We start from the raw sequence: 17,990 nt of genomic DNA on the forward strand, positions 1-17,990 counted from the left end.
TACTCATTCAAGTCATTAGGCCTATAACACACTCCTACTCTTATTTTTGCTTTCGCAGTGCTTATGTCACACCAAACTGACTCAACAGGGCACTGTTCATCTATATCAACTGGATACACTTCTTTTGATTTTATGTTTTTCTTTATTAACAGCATAACACCTCCTCCCTTCCTATCCTGTCTATCCTTTCTGTACACATTGTACTCCCCAAATTCCAGTTCGGCATTCCTTATATCTGTGTGACACCACGTCTCTGATATCCCAACAATATCCGCCTTTGATATCTTGACCAACACTTCAAATTCATCAAATTTATTTACTATACTTCTAGCATTGGTATAGCATTGGTATTGTGTGCTTAACTGATACTAGAAAGGTTGTTCTGCTGCATTTATATCCACAACTGTGGTCATGTGACTTGCTATGTTTTGGGACTGACTATTTGTGTGCACAGCAGGGGTGTACCTAATAAAGTGTCAGCACAGTGTAAATATGCACTGTATTATTTAGTTTTAGTAGTAGTAGTGATCTGGTTATTTTTTAGAGGCAGTAGGCTTATGGCAAGCTCTTTTAGGAAAGGAAGAATGTCCAGTGTTCATATCTTCTTCAACATAAATTTCTAAAATAGGTTCTTCTTGTGTTTTGTCATTTATGTCCATTACTGCAGTATTAGCTTGGTTCTTAGCAGAGGATTCAGCTTTTGACATCCTGGTCTCAATTTGGGACTTGATGCAACTAGTAGAGGGGATGGAAATTGGGGTATTACAAGTCTGGTCTCTGTTGTTTTGCTTCAAAGATGGCTGAGGAACTGAAAGCTGAGCTCTAGCTCATTCAGCAAGCAATTTTTCAGGTGGAATTGAGTCACTGGCTTGGGTAGCAACCAAAAGATATTTCTTTGTAACACTTGCATATGTATGTGCCAGAGTATATTTCAGTATTTGTCGCTTCACTTCCTGATAAGTCACTTTACATTCAACTTTAAATTTCTGTTTGTTTGTTTTTTTTTTTTTTCTCCAAATTTCCATAATTTCCAATTTTTAGAATATGCATGATGATCTCCCTTGCAATTATAGCAAACTGGAAATGTTGCAGTACAATCTGTTTGAATGTGATCTTGGGATCCACAATTTGAGCATACATTGCTTCTTCAACATGTTGTCTGAGTGTACCTAATAATATATGATACATCCAGTTGTCTGAGAGTGTCCAAAATGACATGTATAACAACATATAGGAGTTGGAATATACAGGTGGATGTGACAATTTACATAACCGGCTTTAACAGTATTTGGTAAGTATGGAGTACTGAATGTGAGTAATATACTACAGGTTGGAATGAGATTACCATCCCTACGAGTCAGAATTCTCTTAGCTTGTATGACCTTTTGATCTTTCAGTTCTTGCAAGCTCCTCTTCTGTCACATTCAACATATCCCATTCAGAAATAACACCATTGGAACTATTTAGGTTGTGTGTGGGGAGAAATTTTAGCAGGAATACCCCCAAAGGTTGTTAGCTTTAACAACAATTATGAATGTTTAGACTGTCGTAGCAATGAGTAAATCCCCTGACTGTAATCTTTTGACCATTTTAGGTGATTCAGCAGCATTTTCTAGGAATCTCTGTATTATAATGGAGAGAGTTTGCTCAGTGGTTGATTAGTTAGGGAATGGATAATAAGGAAAGTTGGATACTCTGTTTGGAGAATGTCTTTTTTTAAGCACATATGTTCAGCATTACACTGATAAGTGTTATACCAATCTGTGGTATTTGAGCTAGAAGGCTTGTGGGATCATCTGCTGATACAAGTTATCCTGTGTGGAATCTTTATCTCTTCCCTCTATCCCTTTTTAATTTGTCTTTTTCGTTTGTCCATCTATCAAGTGTTTACTTTTTACTTTTTATTCTTCCTCCTTTTTCTGCTATTCTTTCTTCTATTGTATTTGTCCTTGTTGACCTTGCACTGGTGCAGGATTTTTTTTTATATTATTATTTTTTATTTTATTCAATTATTTTTGGTTTTTGGTAGTTTGTTATTAATACTTTATTTTTATTATTTATTTTATTTCATTTATTATCTCTATTTTTAATTCCTTTTATTTTTATCATTTTATTACTATTTTTATTTTATTTGCTCGTTTTTTTGAATGGTTTGGACATTCACTAGGCAAAACTCAAGGTTTGCTGCAGTTTGCACTCAGTTGTGGCTTGTCTCATCATGGTGTAGCATAGATGAGTATCAGGATGTACCTTCCTGGTGCATGTTGCTTCCTAGTGGCAAAGTGGCCAGAAACAACTAAACAATGAACAAATAAACAGCATAAACATAGCATTAAACACATTTCTGGCCTTTCTGTAGAGTTTCTGTATCATCACAATGTACCACAATGGAGTTGAACTAGCATTTTGGAGCCACCCTATATATGATACTACACGTGTCTACATCAACATGCTTTGCTGCTAGAGTCCTGCATTGGGTCAGGTACCCACAGGTTGGGTCTACAGTAATTTTGAGGTTTATAGAGTCAGGTGCAGTAAATACAGTAAACCCTCGCTATTCGTGGGGGTTACGTTCCTGAGAAATGTCGCAAATACCGAAAACGCGAATACTGAGTTATGGCTCCCATAGTAATAAAGGGGTTCCGTTCCAAAGTATGAAATATTTAAGAAAAACTAGTCTAAAATTTTGTCTATGTATGTATTATATGTACCTTCATAATATGACTATGTACATAGACAGTACATAGTGAAATGCAAGCATATGGCATCGAAATGAAAATAAGAAACAATTTAATATTAAATGTAATATGCCTTTGCTAGAAAAAAAACTTATCCCGCCAGTGCTATCACCAGTTTCGCTAAAGAGTTTTGCCTTTTCACGAATGATGAGTGAACTTAACGGAATTTTATTTTGAGTTCGGTTAAGTTCACTCATCGGAATTTTATTTTGAGTTCCGATTTTTTGATTGATCGTACCGTTGACTCATTAATTTTATAATGTTTGCCACTGAGCAGACACTTTCACCATTAGAAATTTTATCTAATAACTCAATTTTATTCGCTAATGTCACCTTCTTTGATATTTTCACATTTCTCTTGTTATTTGTAGCCATATTTTTGTAAGAGTTAGAAAGAACTTGTCCACAATAAAGTCACTTTCTTCCGTTAACACACTCGAAAAAGTCTGTTGTACACTGCAAAATGGTAGATTTTTCATTTTTGTAAGCATATCAATTTATAAATTGATAAATTTATTCAATTTATAAGCATATAAATTAAAAGCAAACGACGAAACCTTCCATGACAAGCGCATAACACATACTGAACAAGGATTAACGAGAAACATCCACGTTCGCGATTTTGTCACTCCTCTCCCCCCACCCACTGAGCGCTGTTTTGACCGGGAAAGATAATTTTAGCCATGCCCATGTTTTTTATGGCAGAAAATATTCACGGCGCTTTAAAATTCACATTTTTTTAGGTTTCATTTTATATTAAATCGGCGATCTCGAATACGCGAAACTGCGAATACAGATTACCGCGAATAGCAGGGGTTTACTGTAATTTAATACAATAATATCAAAAATTACTATATTAACTCACAGTACTTCTTTTTATTAATTTTTTTATAAGTGCATCACTGCTTCATTATGTAAGAATTGCACACAATGCTACTTTCTACTACTGATATCTTTATAAATTGCATATATTCGCCTAAAAGAAACGATTAGCCTTTTCTAGATTTAAAACTTATTTTCAAGCATTCTTTTCAATATCACATTGCCAGACATGAAAAAGTATTAAAAAAAAAATAAGATGTAATTTTTTTTATTTCCAAAGTCTCTCTTATTTTGATGTTTTTGATGAGAGTATCTAAATACATCAGTACCTAAGATCATGTAAAACCAGTGCTGTGGAATTACAAATTGAACTGACACTAAAATTAAAATCTCCGAGTACAAACTGAAAGAACACCATTAAAAGTTTCCTACAAACTGCAGGTTAAAATACACTAACTTTTTTGGATTGCGTTCATCATGGGAAATTCAAGATTACTACATGATTTAGGTAGCTTATGGTCATACATACAGAATCATCTGCATTTTTTTTTTTCTACTGTTTATTAAAACTATTTTCTACAAAACATATGTTCATGTCCAGACCCCTTCAAGGTAATAAGTTTATAAACATGAATATAAAGATTTGATTTGAATTTTAATGGAGCAGGGGAAACAGGTCATGATGCATCAATTCCAAGGATGTCGAAGAAGAAAGAGAGAGGGAAAAAAAGTATATAACTAAAAGTGTCATATTAGAGCTACTCAAGGACTAACTCATTTGCTCTCTGTAATGTGGACTTAAATCATATGTGTTCACTGGTCGATCTGCCTGTTTTGCTCGAGGAAAAAATTCTTCTTATCCACACCTAAAACCAATCAACTCAGCCTCACATTATTGATTGGATTCAAACTTTCCCACACTTGGGAGGAGGATGGTAATTACATAATTAAGAAAATATAATTTTTATTAATTAGATACCGTGTCCCACACATACAGAGTATATAATTAAGAAAAAATAGTAAGTGTTTAGAGCCTGAAACTGGGGCTGAAAATTGGGTGGAGGAGAATTCATGTGGAGATACAACCTCCTTTCCCCATTGTGAATGCCATTATAGTTTGTCAATTGACGATCTGCATAAATTATGCTATATCATCCAGAGGTGATGTGACAGGTAACATTTTACAATGGTATAGAGTTTCATCTAGTCTTGATAACCAGATTTCTCTCTCTGTGCAATATTGGAGGGATTCAATTTTTGCCATCATTGCTAACAGTGCAGCAAGAGAAAGTGTTTTCTGCATCTGCATTTCTAATCCAAGAAAGAAGAATACAGCTGAACCTAGTAACTACTGATATCCTGTTTCCATGCAGCCAGTGACCAAAAAATTTGAAAAATTAATTATAATTTTACAAATATGGGTAGTAATGGCCGGTGACATTTTAGGGTAGAATACAGTTTCATCCAATCTTTGTCAACTACATTCCTCCACTCTGTTGCAGAATGGTAAGGATTTAATTTATGCCATCCCTGCCAACAGTGCAGTAAGTGAAACTGTTTTCTGCATCTGCATTTCTAATCCAAGAAAGAAGAATACAGATGAACCAACCACAAAACAGCTGTTTGCACACAACCCACTGACAAAAAAATTGTAAAATTAATTATATTATGAATTTTTTCTATTTTTTCATTCTTTTCTTTTTCATTTAATTGTTTATGTATATAAAAAATAAAATATTAATATTATTGACTACCAGTAATGCTATGTTATATGCTAATACTACAGTAATGGTGCCTCCATAGCCAGGTGGGCAGGAGCAGCAGTGCATAGCACACACTTCTTGATTAGACTGGGGTTCGAGCCCGTGAGCCACCAAATACGGAGGATGCAGAAAGGTCAGGGAATGACCACCACATATCCCCGGAGCAATATGGCCTTATTTGCTAATGCTCCCAAAAACCAAACAACAACAACTACAGTAATAGAACTATTTCCAGTTACTATAGTAATATATATGTATTATGCAGAATCTATAAAACACTACAATATTTATTCTATGCTTGAAGATTTTCACAAAAGAAAACATTCAAGAAATACTTATCCTCCAGTTCTACTTAAATAATAAACAAATCTGATTAATTAAGGCACTTAAAATTATTCCTTTTCTAAACATTACCATGCATTGAACAAAAACAAACCTACCTGATATATATGAAATGTATATTGAACCATATATTAAAAAAAATAAGAGATTACCTCAATCTTTATCGTGGAATGCTTCCAGTCAATTCTCTCCAAATGACTTAGTTGCTAATGCTCCTAAAAACCAAATACAACAACTCTCCAAATGTAACAAATAAAATAAGATGAAAAAAAACGAATTAATGAATTCCCTCACTCATAGAGATATGACCAAATTCAACGTGCAACGGAATTGAAAGCTGAGAGCCCCAACCCGACCCCGAAAAGATTGAGGTAATCTCTTACTTTTTTTAATATATTGAAAAATTGTGGAAGTTATTGAGACTTGCAGCTCTGAAATTTTTACTATATTTATGATATAGTATTAAAAAATAAATAATTGCTGGTTGTCTCATTTTTTAATAAAACTTTTTAAGGCTTTACATAGCTTTATAAAAGACCAATATATAAAATTTCACAAAAATCTGTCCATTGGGAATTAAGTTATTACATATGGACAAACAGAAAGACAGGGACAACAGGATTTTTGTACATATATAATTTTCCAGGTTGCTCAACAATTAAAAAAGATATCTCGAATTTTTGATTGGAAAATTAAGAAAACACTTTTCTTTGAGGGGGTAGGTTGTTTTGATTGTGTGAATGAGTTAGTTGAAGAGTGATGGGTTTAAAACTCAAAGGATCCAAAGGATTTCAGATGCACTAAATTAGATGTGCAAAATATTAAAACTACTGTAAAACTGATTTAAAAATCTTTTAAATATATTTAAATATTTAAAAGTAACGCAAATGTTTCTTTTTTGCAACTTTGTATCATGTTAAGAATATTTTTTTTTCATTCTTGTAATCTTTTTAAATCATTTAAATTATTTTTTTTATTTAAATATATTATTCACTCTTGTATACATTGTAATCTCAAAAGTAAAAAAAGATTAACATTACAAAACTGGAAATTTTTACATTATTTCTTGCCTTTATTCTAAGCAGAACTGAATGGTAAAGAAGTACAACAGGCTCCTGCTTATGTTATACTTTTCATGAGCTCACCAGAGGGTTAATAATTTAAGCAATTCAAAACAGTCAGATAGAAAATTCAGAAATGTTCTACTGCCAAATGAGCTGCCAAACAATGAGTTCCAATTAATGCCATTACAATAATTTGTTATATTTCAAGTCTCTTTTTGCTTGCAAGTTCTTCAACCAAAATATATCATTTCTTGCATAACAGCTTACAATACATTCAATGATACTGAAAGCTGTTTTACTTTCATCAGGAGTTGAACTACATTCCCATTTTTTAACACTAATAAGGCCCATTTCTCTGAACTGGTTTGCCAATTTCAATAATTCATAACCTTCATGTCAATACTGAAATTTCAATCTCAAGAAACCTCCAAAACAAACATGAAACTTGGCCTCATACAATTTAAATGGCTCAACTTACCACCTTGCTCAATGATAAACCGGGGATTTTCCATACCCATTACAAGAACAAACTGAGAAGTGGACAAACAATACTATGGGCAGAGACATTTTAACATTTTCCACAAAATTTTCAGATTTCTAATTTGTGTATTATGAGATAAAGCTATTTTTTATACTCTGAAATAAAATTCACTCCAAGTAAATATACTAAATGAGAAATGATCAACCATTATTTGATAAATGTCAAAATACTTAAACTAGCTGATATAATAAATTCAACATACTTTCGTGGAGAACCATCAGCAAAGGGGGGTATCACAGTAACAGTAACAGTCATGGAAGTTTTTAATAAATCCACCATTTGGTCATAAGAGAGAGTAGCTACAGCAACTTTACATATCTGAAAATAAAAAAAAAATTTTAAAAATACACCTGACATCTTATTCCAACTTTCACTAAGGTTTTACCATGCAACGTAGACATTGTAAAACCTCAACAAATCTGACATTAATGAAATCCCATATTCTTTAAAAATTCAGGATTTTTTAAAATATTTTACAAAAAAAAAAAAAAAAAAAAATTACACTAAGTGTCATGCTTCAACATGTCATCACGTACATGAAGTTGGCACTACTTGGCTGTGGTTTCCCAGCATCAGTTAAATTCAGTGATATATGCACAGTTGTGTCATTTAAAATTGAAAAACAAGCAGATTTCCTGTTTCGTTTTTTTTTTTTTTTTTTTTTAATTATTGCTTAGTCTAAGAGGAATTATAGTGCATCAGCATTAGTAGAGGCACATGATGCAAGAAAGCAAGCTTATACGTCCAAAACAATAAAAAAAAAAAACACCCTTCCCATTTTACTGATCCATCCATTCCAAATATTTGTCTAGTTCTGCCTTGAATTTATTTAAGATATGTCTGATCTACTGTATTATGTGAGGCTGCCCACTTACATAAAAAAGTGTTTAAGATTTATTTCACCACAGAATTTTTCCAGTTAGTGATTATTGTCCAACTGAAGTTGTTTTTTTTTTTTGTCTGTTCACATAGTGATGAAGAATGAGCAAAGTCACTTCTTTCTCTCTGAAAATTTTAAAAATTGGAAGGAAGTATAAATATATGTAACAAAAAGGATATAAAGGGATAAAAAAAAGGAGTTACAGATCAAGGGCAAGAGCACTGTGGACTCACCCTGAAGAACAAGTACAATACTTTTAATTTTTGGAAAGGGAAGGGCAAATTTCGATTAGATGTGGAATTGTGTATAGCAGAATAGATGTAGACTGCCTGTTGCAAGAAGCATCAATAAAAGATACAAGTATGAGCAGGATAAAAAATAAATTAGAAAGTGAAAGAGTATGGGAAATCTTAAAATAAAGAATATATAGTGCAAAAAATTCTGGGATGGTTTATTAGAATCCAAAATAAGAAAAAAAAGTTATATAAACAAATGTCCAATTCTGAACAATTAGAGGTCTATGGCTATTTGAATTTCAATAAATGACTAACATTTCGAAAGTACAAAATAATAAAAAAAAAATGAATCAGAATAACCAGAGACATACCTAGTAAAATGTTTACTCATACTAGCTATATGCCTTCTTATTTTTATTTTTGTTATTATTGCTTTTATCATTTTTTATCATTTAAAACCCAACAATCATTTTTTAGAATTCAAAGAACCACAGCTCTGTAATTGTTCAGAATCAGCTGAGGGGAGTTCAATAAATTATCTACCTTGACTATAAATACACTTGATATATATAAAAAAAAAAAAAAAAAAAAAAAAAAAAATTTAGTTTTATCATACTTTCATAAATGTCTGTATCTGATTTGCACAGGTCTGTCTCAATAAAGTGAAGTAAAGAGGACCTTCACTATATTGAAAAGATATTTAAAGTTGTAAACCTAGAACAAAACACGGATGTAATGAAATTGGAGTATCAAGCCATCATAAAATTTTTGAAAAAAGAAGGGAATGGACCACAAGTTATTTATTAACACAAGAAAGCTGTATATGGTGTTGCTGCCTCTGCTGAATATCACATAAAATTTTGGTCTAAGAAGTTTAACACTTTTGCTTCTGGCTTTTCTGACAGCGAAAATCTCAATGTGGGATTGAAAACCATGGGATTGAATCAAACTGGATTGGAAAGGGGAGCTAAATATTTTTTGACTTTTTTTCTCACTAGACTGAATTAATCAGTCCCTGATGAAAAGTGCTTGACAAAACATCTCATTTTTCTCGTGTCAAACTGGAATAAAAAGTTCTAAAAGTAGGGTAGTTTTCCCTCAAAGTGAATTAAAATCAAAGCTGCATATTTGCATTCAAGAAGTTAATTTTTTGGAGTGTCTTTCTCATATTTATGTTGTTTTTTTTATATATCCCAGTTTGTGCTTAGGATTTTTGCACATATTTTGAAACATCCTGTATAAACCCATATTAGGAAACCTTGCAGTCAGAAGCCTTTTATTCCTATCAATGAGGATTCCTCATGCTTGGTGCAGTAACCCTACAGCAAGATAGCAAGGAGTTTATTGCAGGTTAAACTGTTTATAGTCATACCTATAAAAACAGGGAAGATGGAAACAATTTAAATAGTTACTATAATGTGATCGGTGAGAGACTGATCTGTGTGTACATTATTTATACACAGGATTGAGGTAAACGGCAAAGGAAACGTTCCATGGTTTAAATGGTTTATTAAACTCGATTACAGATAAATAATATTTAAAAAGTTTAAACTTAAATGTTATTTAAGTTTAAACTTTTAGAAATTAAATGTTTCCTTTGCCACGCAAAACATTTACTAGTGTTTTTGGGTCATAATAATAACAGAAATGAGCTCTGTGTTATGGTTGTTTTTTGTGATATTATTAGACATCAGATTATATGCACTAAAAACAGGTCAAATATGTATGTAAATATGCACTAAAATACATAAATTATGCACCAAAATGCTAATATATATATATATATATATATATATATATACTACAATTTTTACATTTATTACTTGTTTGTTACAATTAATTGAACAATGTTTATTGCAATTTAACATGTTGAATACAATTTCTTTGTATTCAACGTGTTAAAGTAATAAAACTTTTTAAATTAATAAAAATTTTAACATTTTTTTTTTGATTGTTTTCACTTATAAACTCACACCGGGAATAATTTTTGTTACAATACACAATAATATTTCTCAAAGAGGAGCGTTGTAAATTTTTGGTGTTTATCATCCAAGATCATTTTATATGCAGAGAATGACCTATCTACTTCTACGGAAGTGACTGCATCATATTTAAAAATGTGAGCATTAAGTCTTTATTTTAAAGGAAGTTTATTTCCATTCATAAATTCATCTAGTTTCCTTAAAGTGTGAAATCACGAGTTATTTTCTAAAACATTACAGACAACTCTCGGTTTACGAATGAGTTCTGTTCCAAGACGTTGTTCATTATACGTTTTATTCATTATGTGTATGTTGCATTCCTGAGCTTTTACGATACATATCATATATGTTGGTAGCCATTTTAAAGCATTAAAACCATGTACTAAACATCGATTGGCCTATACCAGCATTTCCCAAACTGTGTTCCGTGAAAAATCGCAATTATTAATTAAAAAAATAAAATAAAATAAATTAAATACATTTTGCATATTTGTAGCGTACACCACTTTTGTATCATTATAATTTTTAACTTTTTTTTTTTTTTTTTTTGGTTATTAATATACTGGCATAAACTAATAATCAAATAGACTGTAGAACACACTATTTTGGCAGGCGTTTGCTTTTCCAGTTGTGTAAATATCTTATATAAAAATTAAATGATTCAGCAAAACTTCTTGACTCATAACTTACTGTTAGAGAGATATCGATGAGTTTTATTTTTAGCAAAGCATCTAATGACATCACAGTAGGAGTCTGATTAATAGTAGAAATGAATTGCTCTGAGCAGCTACAAAAAAGTTTCCCACTATTTAATTGATAACTGCAACCTTTTAATTTTCAATCTCCACTTTAGAACTTTGCTAAACCTATCAGCTTAAAGTGGTTGAACTCCATTCATCGCGATGACCTACTGCACATCTTCTATCCAAAGTCTTTTTGATAAAGCTCGCTAACTTCAGCTCTGCCTTCAATTGCAAACCTTATGTGTTAAACTCATCATCATCACCATCTTCAGCCACTATCAATCCACTGCAGGATGAAGGCCTTCTCAACAGGTTTCCAGCAATTGCTGCCTTGTGCTTTCTGTTCTGTTGCCATTGTACATCAAAAAATTTGAAATTTTATTGATCCACCTCATCTTTGGTCTTTTTCTTGGGTTTTTAGAGTCAAACAGTAACCATTCCAAAATTTGTTTGGTCCTCCTATCATCAGTTCTTCTTGATATGTGACATGCCCATTTCCATTTTAATTTGTTCTTTCAATGATGTCACAGACCTTGGTTTGTTGGTGCATCCATGCATATGTTTTTCGGTCTCTTTTGGTCTTATACTTCTCTGTGTGATCCTCAGTCTTTGTAAAGATTTGGCATTCAACATCCATATTTCGCACCCACATGTTAGTACAGGAAGGATACAATAATTGAACACCTCTTTTTTTTTTAGATGGAGTGGCAAGTTTGTCTTAAAGACTATATTAAGCTTTCCAAATGCTTACCATCCCAATTTTATGTACCATTCAATTTTTGTCAGGATGGTTCCATCTCTCAAAATTCCTTGTCCACTGGCCAAGATTTTTTTGATATTCATCTTCAAACCAAAAACATTCAACTTCTTGCTTTCATGCTGTAATTCTTCCAATCACTGGCAAAGAGAGAATGATATTATCTGCAAATCGTGATTCAGGTAATCTCCATTTATCATAAGTCCTTTAATATCCCAATTTAGCTTGCAAACAATTTATTCTAAACAGGCAAAAATTAGTTTTAGGGAGACTGTGTCACCTTGTCAGATGCCTTTTTCTACCATGATTTGAACATTATAATTGTTCACCCATACTGATGTAGTCACCTTTTTGTATATTGATTGGAAAATATTGAATGTAAGTTCTGTTTACATTTTAGCTCTCTTTCCATTTTGTATAGCCTTGATGGAGGCTATACAAAATGGAAAGTTATATTCATTGTGCCGCTCTATAACTTGCTGCACTGTTTGGATGGGATCGATTGTACTGAAGCTGATTCTGAAACCTGCTTGTTCTTTGAATTGTGCTGCATCAAACATTGTGCCTATTCTTCTTGAAAGTATCTTTGTGAAAACCTTGCAGACAACTGACAATAGGCTTGTTGGTCGATAGTTTAAATCTGCTTCATTTCTCATCAGTTTTTCATCATGGCAATTGTTTCTTTTGATATTCTGATTGGTTTTTCTTGTTTTACAGAAGATGCAAGGGCAGAGGTATCAAGCTGCTGCTGCTATTGTTGTTATGTTGGATTTGTAGGTACATCAGCAACTGAGGCTATAATGTACTAATTACTGTCTAATATCTTCTTCCTTTCTTATGAGTGATATGGTTTAGATCAGTGGTCTCAAACTGGGGGCCCCAGAAGCAATTTTACACGGCCCACGAATACATTTCAATTATGTATTTGATGTAAATATGCTGCTTATATTCACTTTAATTTTGTTTAAAAAAAATTCCGGCCTGTCAGCTGCTTTCAGATCATGCATTCAGCCCGCGTGCAATTTGAGTTTGAGACCACTGGTTTAGATAATGTGATATTTATTTATCAATTTTAGAAAGAGAAAAATGTCATCCATGTCTTTGCTATCTCCTAGAACACACTGCAATGATAACTGGTTGCATTTATGAAAATGTGAGGAGAAAGTGGTTTTCAGTTCTTTTAGATATAGCAGGCATTCTATGATTATATGTTTTACTGTTAATGAGCATAAGCAGTTACTGCATTGTGACGGATCATCGTTTGTTAGTAGATAGCAGTGAGTTAGGAATTTATGACTTATGCATAATCTGGCTAGTATGGTTTCTCCCATTCTGTTTCATCTCAGACTGAATTGCCACTGTCATTATCACTAAAAAGTTACTTGCCATACAAAAAAAGTTAATACATTGGACTTTACTAGAATTATTAATAACAATAGCCCTATTTTAGCATACTTGAAAGGCAAGAAACATAGCATGTGCAACTTGTGAAATGTTTCCCAAATTCTCTGGAACGGAACATGATATTGCCATGGGGGATGTTCTTTGTGTGCACGCAATGTAAGGAGTGTAAGGTAATCAGGCGACAACTCAGCATTGTTATGGGCCTATATGAGAGCTTGAAGGACAAGGTGGATGCCCTCGAAGGAACTAAATTGAGGGGCCCATCAGGCTCTCAGCTGCCCACATCAACGCCAGAGCTTGCACTTGGTCATCACGCAACACAGCGGCAACCCCCTGCACTGGTCCCACAGGAACTAGTAGTTGTTGGTGACTCTATTGTCAGGGAAACGGGAAACATGCTTTGTAAAAAGGATAGGTGGAACAGGACCAGGGTATGTCTGCAAGGGGCAAAGGTTGATGACGTTGTAGAGTGGATATCATCTTTTAAGGGAACAAAAGGTGATATAGTTGTACACTTTGGCACTAATGATATTAAGAGTAGGAAACCGGCAGAATTACTTAACAAGTACAGGTCACTGTTGAACAAAAGCCGAGAATTAGGGTTGAATTAGAAAGTGTCTGCAATTCTGCCCAGACACGATAGAAGGGAGTATATGATGAGAGCCTTGTCGATCAATTCGGCTCTGGAAAGATTGTGCAAGGCTCAAGGGATAGAATTTTTTTCAGTCTGGACTGTACTTGTTAACAGGAGAGACTGCTTCTACAGGGATGAGATACACTTAAATAGAAAGGGTGCAAAAATATTTGCTGATGCTATCGAGGTGGTGTTAGGTGGGTCAGAAAACTGCTAGCTTGGGGGAGATTCACAGACTAAAAGGTTAAAAGTAGCCGCAGGCAGAGGTGAATGTGATTCTTGCACAACTTCTATTAGAATAAGTAGCGACCTGGAGCGTGGGGATGATGGTGGTTTCAGGGACTGAAGGCAGTCATCATGGAACAGATGGGTATATGGGATGTGTTAGGATAACTAAGAATACGAATAGGTGCATGTATGCCAATGCTAGAAGTATAGTAAATAAATTTGATGAATTTGAAGTGTTGGTCAAGACATCAAAGGCGGATATTGTTGGGATAGCAGAGACGTGGTGTCACACAGATATAAGGAATGCTGAACTGGAATTTGGGGAGTACAATGTGTACAGACAGGATAGAAAGGGAGGAAGTGTTATGCTGTTAATTAAGAAAAACATAAAATCAAAAGAAGTGCATCCAGTTGATATAGATGAACAGTGCACTGTTGAGTCAGTTTGGAGTGACATAAGAACTGCAAAAGCAAAAATAAGAAGAGTGTGTTATAGGTCTAATAACTCGAATGATTACAATGAACAATTGTACAGAGAAATAGAGTGGGCTAGTAAATCAGAATGTCTTATAATGGGGGATTTTAACTTCCCAGATATTGACTGGAACTTGTGGGTTGGTCACTCGCACACTAGTAAGACTTTTGTGGGTTTATTGGATGGTTGTTTTCTGCAGCAGCATGTTCGAGAGGCAACCAGACAGGGTAATACTCTTGATCTGGTTATCAGCAGTGATCATTCGTGTATTAAGAATTTGCAGATAAAGGAACCACTAGGTGGCAGTGATCACAGTGTACTGACGTGGGATTTACTTAAAGATTTAATTACCATCAGGGGTAAAGGAAAGGGTTTTTGCTTCCATAAGGGTGAGTACAGAGGTCTCCGACAGTTTTTAAATTCTGTACAGTGGGATCAACTGACGATGTTACCAACAGTAAATTCTAAGTGGGCAGCATTCAAGGAATTAATCGTGGAAGCTACTAAAAGTTTCATACCTATTAAGAAATATTGCTCAAGGTTTAGGCCAAAATGGTTATCTAATGAACTAATGAGACTCGTAACAGAGAAGAAAAATGCAAGAGATGCATATAAATTATCAAGCAACTCAGAAGCCTATGGCAGATATAAGCTAGTCTGTAATCAGGTCACAAAGGAGGTTAGGCAGGCAAAGGCAGATTACGAGAAATCCTTGGCAAAATATGCTAAGAAAAACAGCAAGGATTTCTTATTATACCAAAATTAGCATTAGCATTAGTAGAGGCATTTGATGCAAGAAAGCAAGCTTATGCAGCATCAGCCAAAACAAAAAAACCCACTTCCACTTCACCCCTCTGTTCGTTCAAAATACCTGTCCAGCTGAGCCTTAAACTTATTTAGGCTATCAACCTCCACTACAAGGGATGGAAGTCTGTTCCACCAACCAACCACCCGCAGGCTAAAGGCAAATTTCCACACGTCTGTCCTACATTTCTTTACTTATATAAACTCTAAAAGGAAGGGGATGAATCTGACTGGTCCACTTGACCTCGATGGTTCGACTGTTGATGATCCTACTCAGATAGCAAACAAACTGAATGAGTATTTTCCATCTACATTCACACATGAGGAATTATTAAGGTTTAAAAATGGCGGAAAGTTATCAAATTGTAGCAGGATACTTAATGATTTTGTAATAACTGAGAGCAAAGTGGAGGAGAAATTGTTGAAGTTAAACATAAGAAAGGCACCTGGGGGTGGATGGGATCTATCCAGTTATATTAAAGGAGGCGGCAAAGCAACTAAGCAAACCCTTAGCCATAATTATGAGGGCATCCTTGGACTCGGGTGGTTCCCACAGACTGGAGATGTGCAAATGTATCCCCAATTCACAAAGGGGGATCGAAGGGTGACACGAGTAATTACAGACCAGTTAGTTTAACTTCTGTTACAGGTAAAATAATGGAGTCACTGGTTAAAGATGCATTGCAGGATCATCTAAACAAGACTGCAGCAATAATTCAGACACAGCATGGGTTTGTTAAGGGAAAGTCTTGTCTGACGAATTTGATAGGATATCATTATGTGGTTACAAAGGAACTGAATACAAAAAATAATTTTGATATCATATATCTGGATTTCAGGAAAGCTTTTGACACTGTTGCACATGGAAGACTATTGTACAAATTGGAGCAAAATGGTATTAAGGGTAAGTTGCTACAATGGATAAAAGGATGGTTAAGTGGGAGAAGACACAGGGTGGTAATCATTAGGTGCTGCTCTTCGTGGACTAATGTTATTAGTGGAGTCCCACGGGGTTCGATGTTGGGTCCACTGTTGTTTTGTATATTTATCAATGATATTGATGAAGGTATATCAGGATTAGTTTTGAAGTTTGCAGATGACACAAAGGTTGGCAGGGTTGTTAATGACAGTAATGGCAGTGTGCTACTGCAACAGGATCTATAAAATTTGGGCAGATGGGCTGAGAAGTGGCAACTGAAATTTTAACCTTGACAAATGCAAAGTATTGCATATGGGTAGAAGTAACTCCAGAGAAACGTACCAACTGTGTGGTACTACACTTAAGGTGGCAGAAAATGAAAAAGACCTGGGAGTAATTGTGCAGTCAGATATGAAGTTTTCTGAGCAATGCAGACAGGCTGCCAGGGCAGGTCATGGGGTTTTGTCAATAATATATAGGAATTTTGCTAGCAGGGAGAAGGAGGTGATTGTCCCTCTGTATAAGGCAATGGTCAGGCCACGCCTTGAGTACTGTGTACAGGTCTGGAGGCCTCATTTTATGAAGGATGTAGATTTACTTGAGCGTGTACAGAGAAGGGCAACAAAATTGGTTAAGGGAATGAAGGGATCCTCTTACCAAGAGAGGCTTAAGTTCTGCAAATTGCAGTGGCTGGAGACTAGGCACTTGCACGGTGATCTGACTGAGGTGTATAAGACCTTGAATGGGTTGAGCACCGCTGAATTCTGATGGGATCCTTCCACTTATTCAGATTACGAACCTAAGGGGGCATAAATTCAACTTGAGAAAGGACAGATGTAGAATAGATGTGCAGAAATTTGCCTTTAGCCAGCAGGTGGTTAATTGCTGGAACAAACTTCCATCTGTTGTGGAAGTTGATAGGTTGAATAAATTTAAGGAGGAACTGGACAGGCATTTGGAGGGAATGGTGTGATTTTTTTTTTTTTTTTTTTTGGCTGATGCTGCATAAGCTCATACACTTGCGTTCTTGCATCACATGCCACTACTACTACTACTACATCAAATATATTAGCACTTTTGATTTTAAAAACTTATTTACTAGCATTCCACATGATAGTTTAAATTTAGTTTTAAAAAAATATATATTACACAGATTCGACGAGGAATATTACAACTTTTTGAAAGTGATAAAGCCCAAGAAACCTATAGGGAAACAGAAATCCAAAGAAGAAAAAATTTGTCAAGAAACACTTGTCATGATGAACCAAAGACGACAAATGAACAGGAAGAAAAACACTGACAGGGAGAAAATTGAGTATACTGAGTTATGCAAAGCCATTAGAAAGAGACTCAGAGAGGACATAAGAAGATTTAACACAAGAAAAGTAGAACAAGCATTAAGGGAAAACAAAGGATTTAAATCAGCAGCCATGAGCAGTAATACAGAAAGACAAATGATACTGAAACTGAAGAATAGCGATGGTGTACTTATAAACAGCAGAGAAGGCATAATTCAAATAGCAGAAGACTACTATAGAGAATTATACAAGGAGCGAGGGAATGATACCAGCAGTGGGGAAGATGGATTGCAAAGTAGCAACACATACGACATACCCGATATTCTTCCTGATGAGGTAGAACATGCATTGAAGAAAATG

The 17,990-nt window shown here is 34.4% G+C and overlaps 1 protein-coding gene across 8 annotated transcripts in view; it reads right to left on the minus strand.

Annotated features, from left to right (window-relative positions):
• LOC150084664 (signal-induced proliferation-associated 1-like protein 2) overlaps positions 1–17,990 on the minus strand; it is a 585,655-nt gene that overhangs the window by 252,699 nt on the left and 314,966 nt on the right. For all 8 annotated transcript variants that reach the window (XM_090376537.1, XM_090376543.1, XM_090376536.1 and 5 more), the window contains one exon: positions 7,473–7,588. In XM_090376537.1, the coding sequence (XP_090232663.1) occupies positions 7,473–7,588 (116 nt within the window). The remainder of the gene's footprint in view (positions 1–7,472; positions 7,589–17,990) is intronic.

Source organism: Mastigoproctus giganteus, chromosome 6 (assembly GCF_048544385.1).
Source record: "Mastigoproctus giganteus isolate SK-2022 chromosome 6, ASM4854438v1, whole genome shotgun sequence".
Taxonomy (NCBI): Eukaryota; Metazoa; Arthropoda; class Arachnida; order Uropygi; family Thelyphonidae; genus Mastigoproctus; species Mastigoproctus giganteus.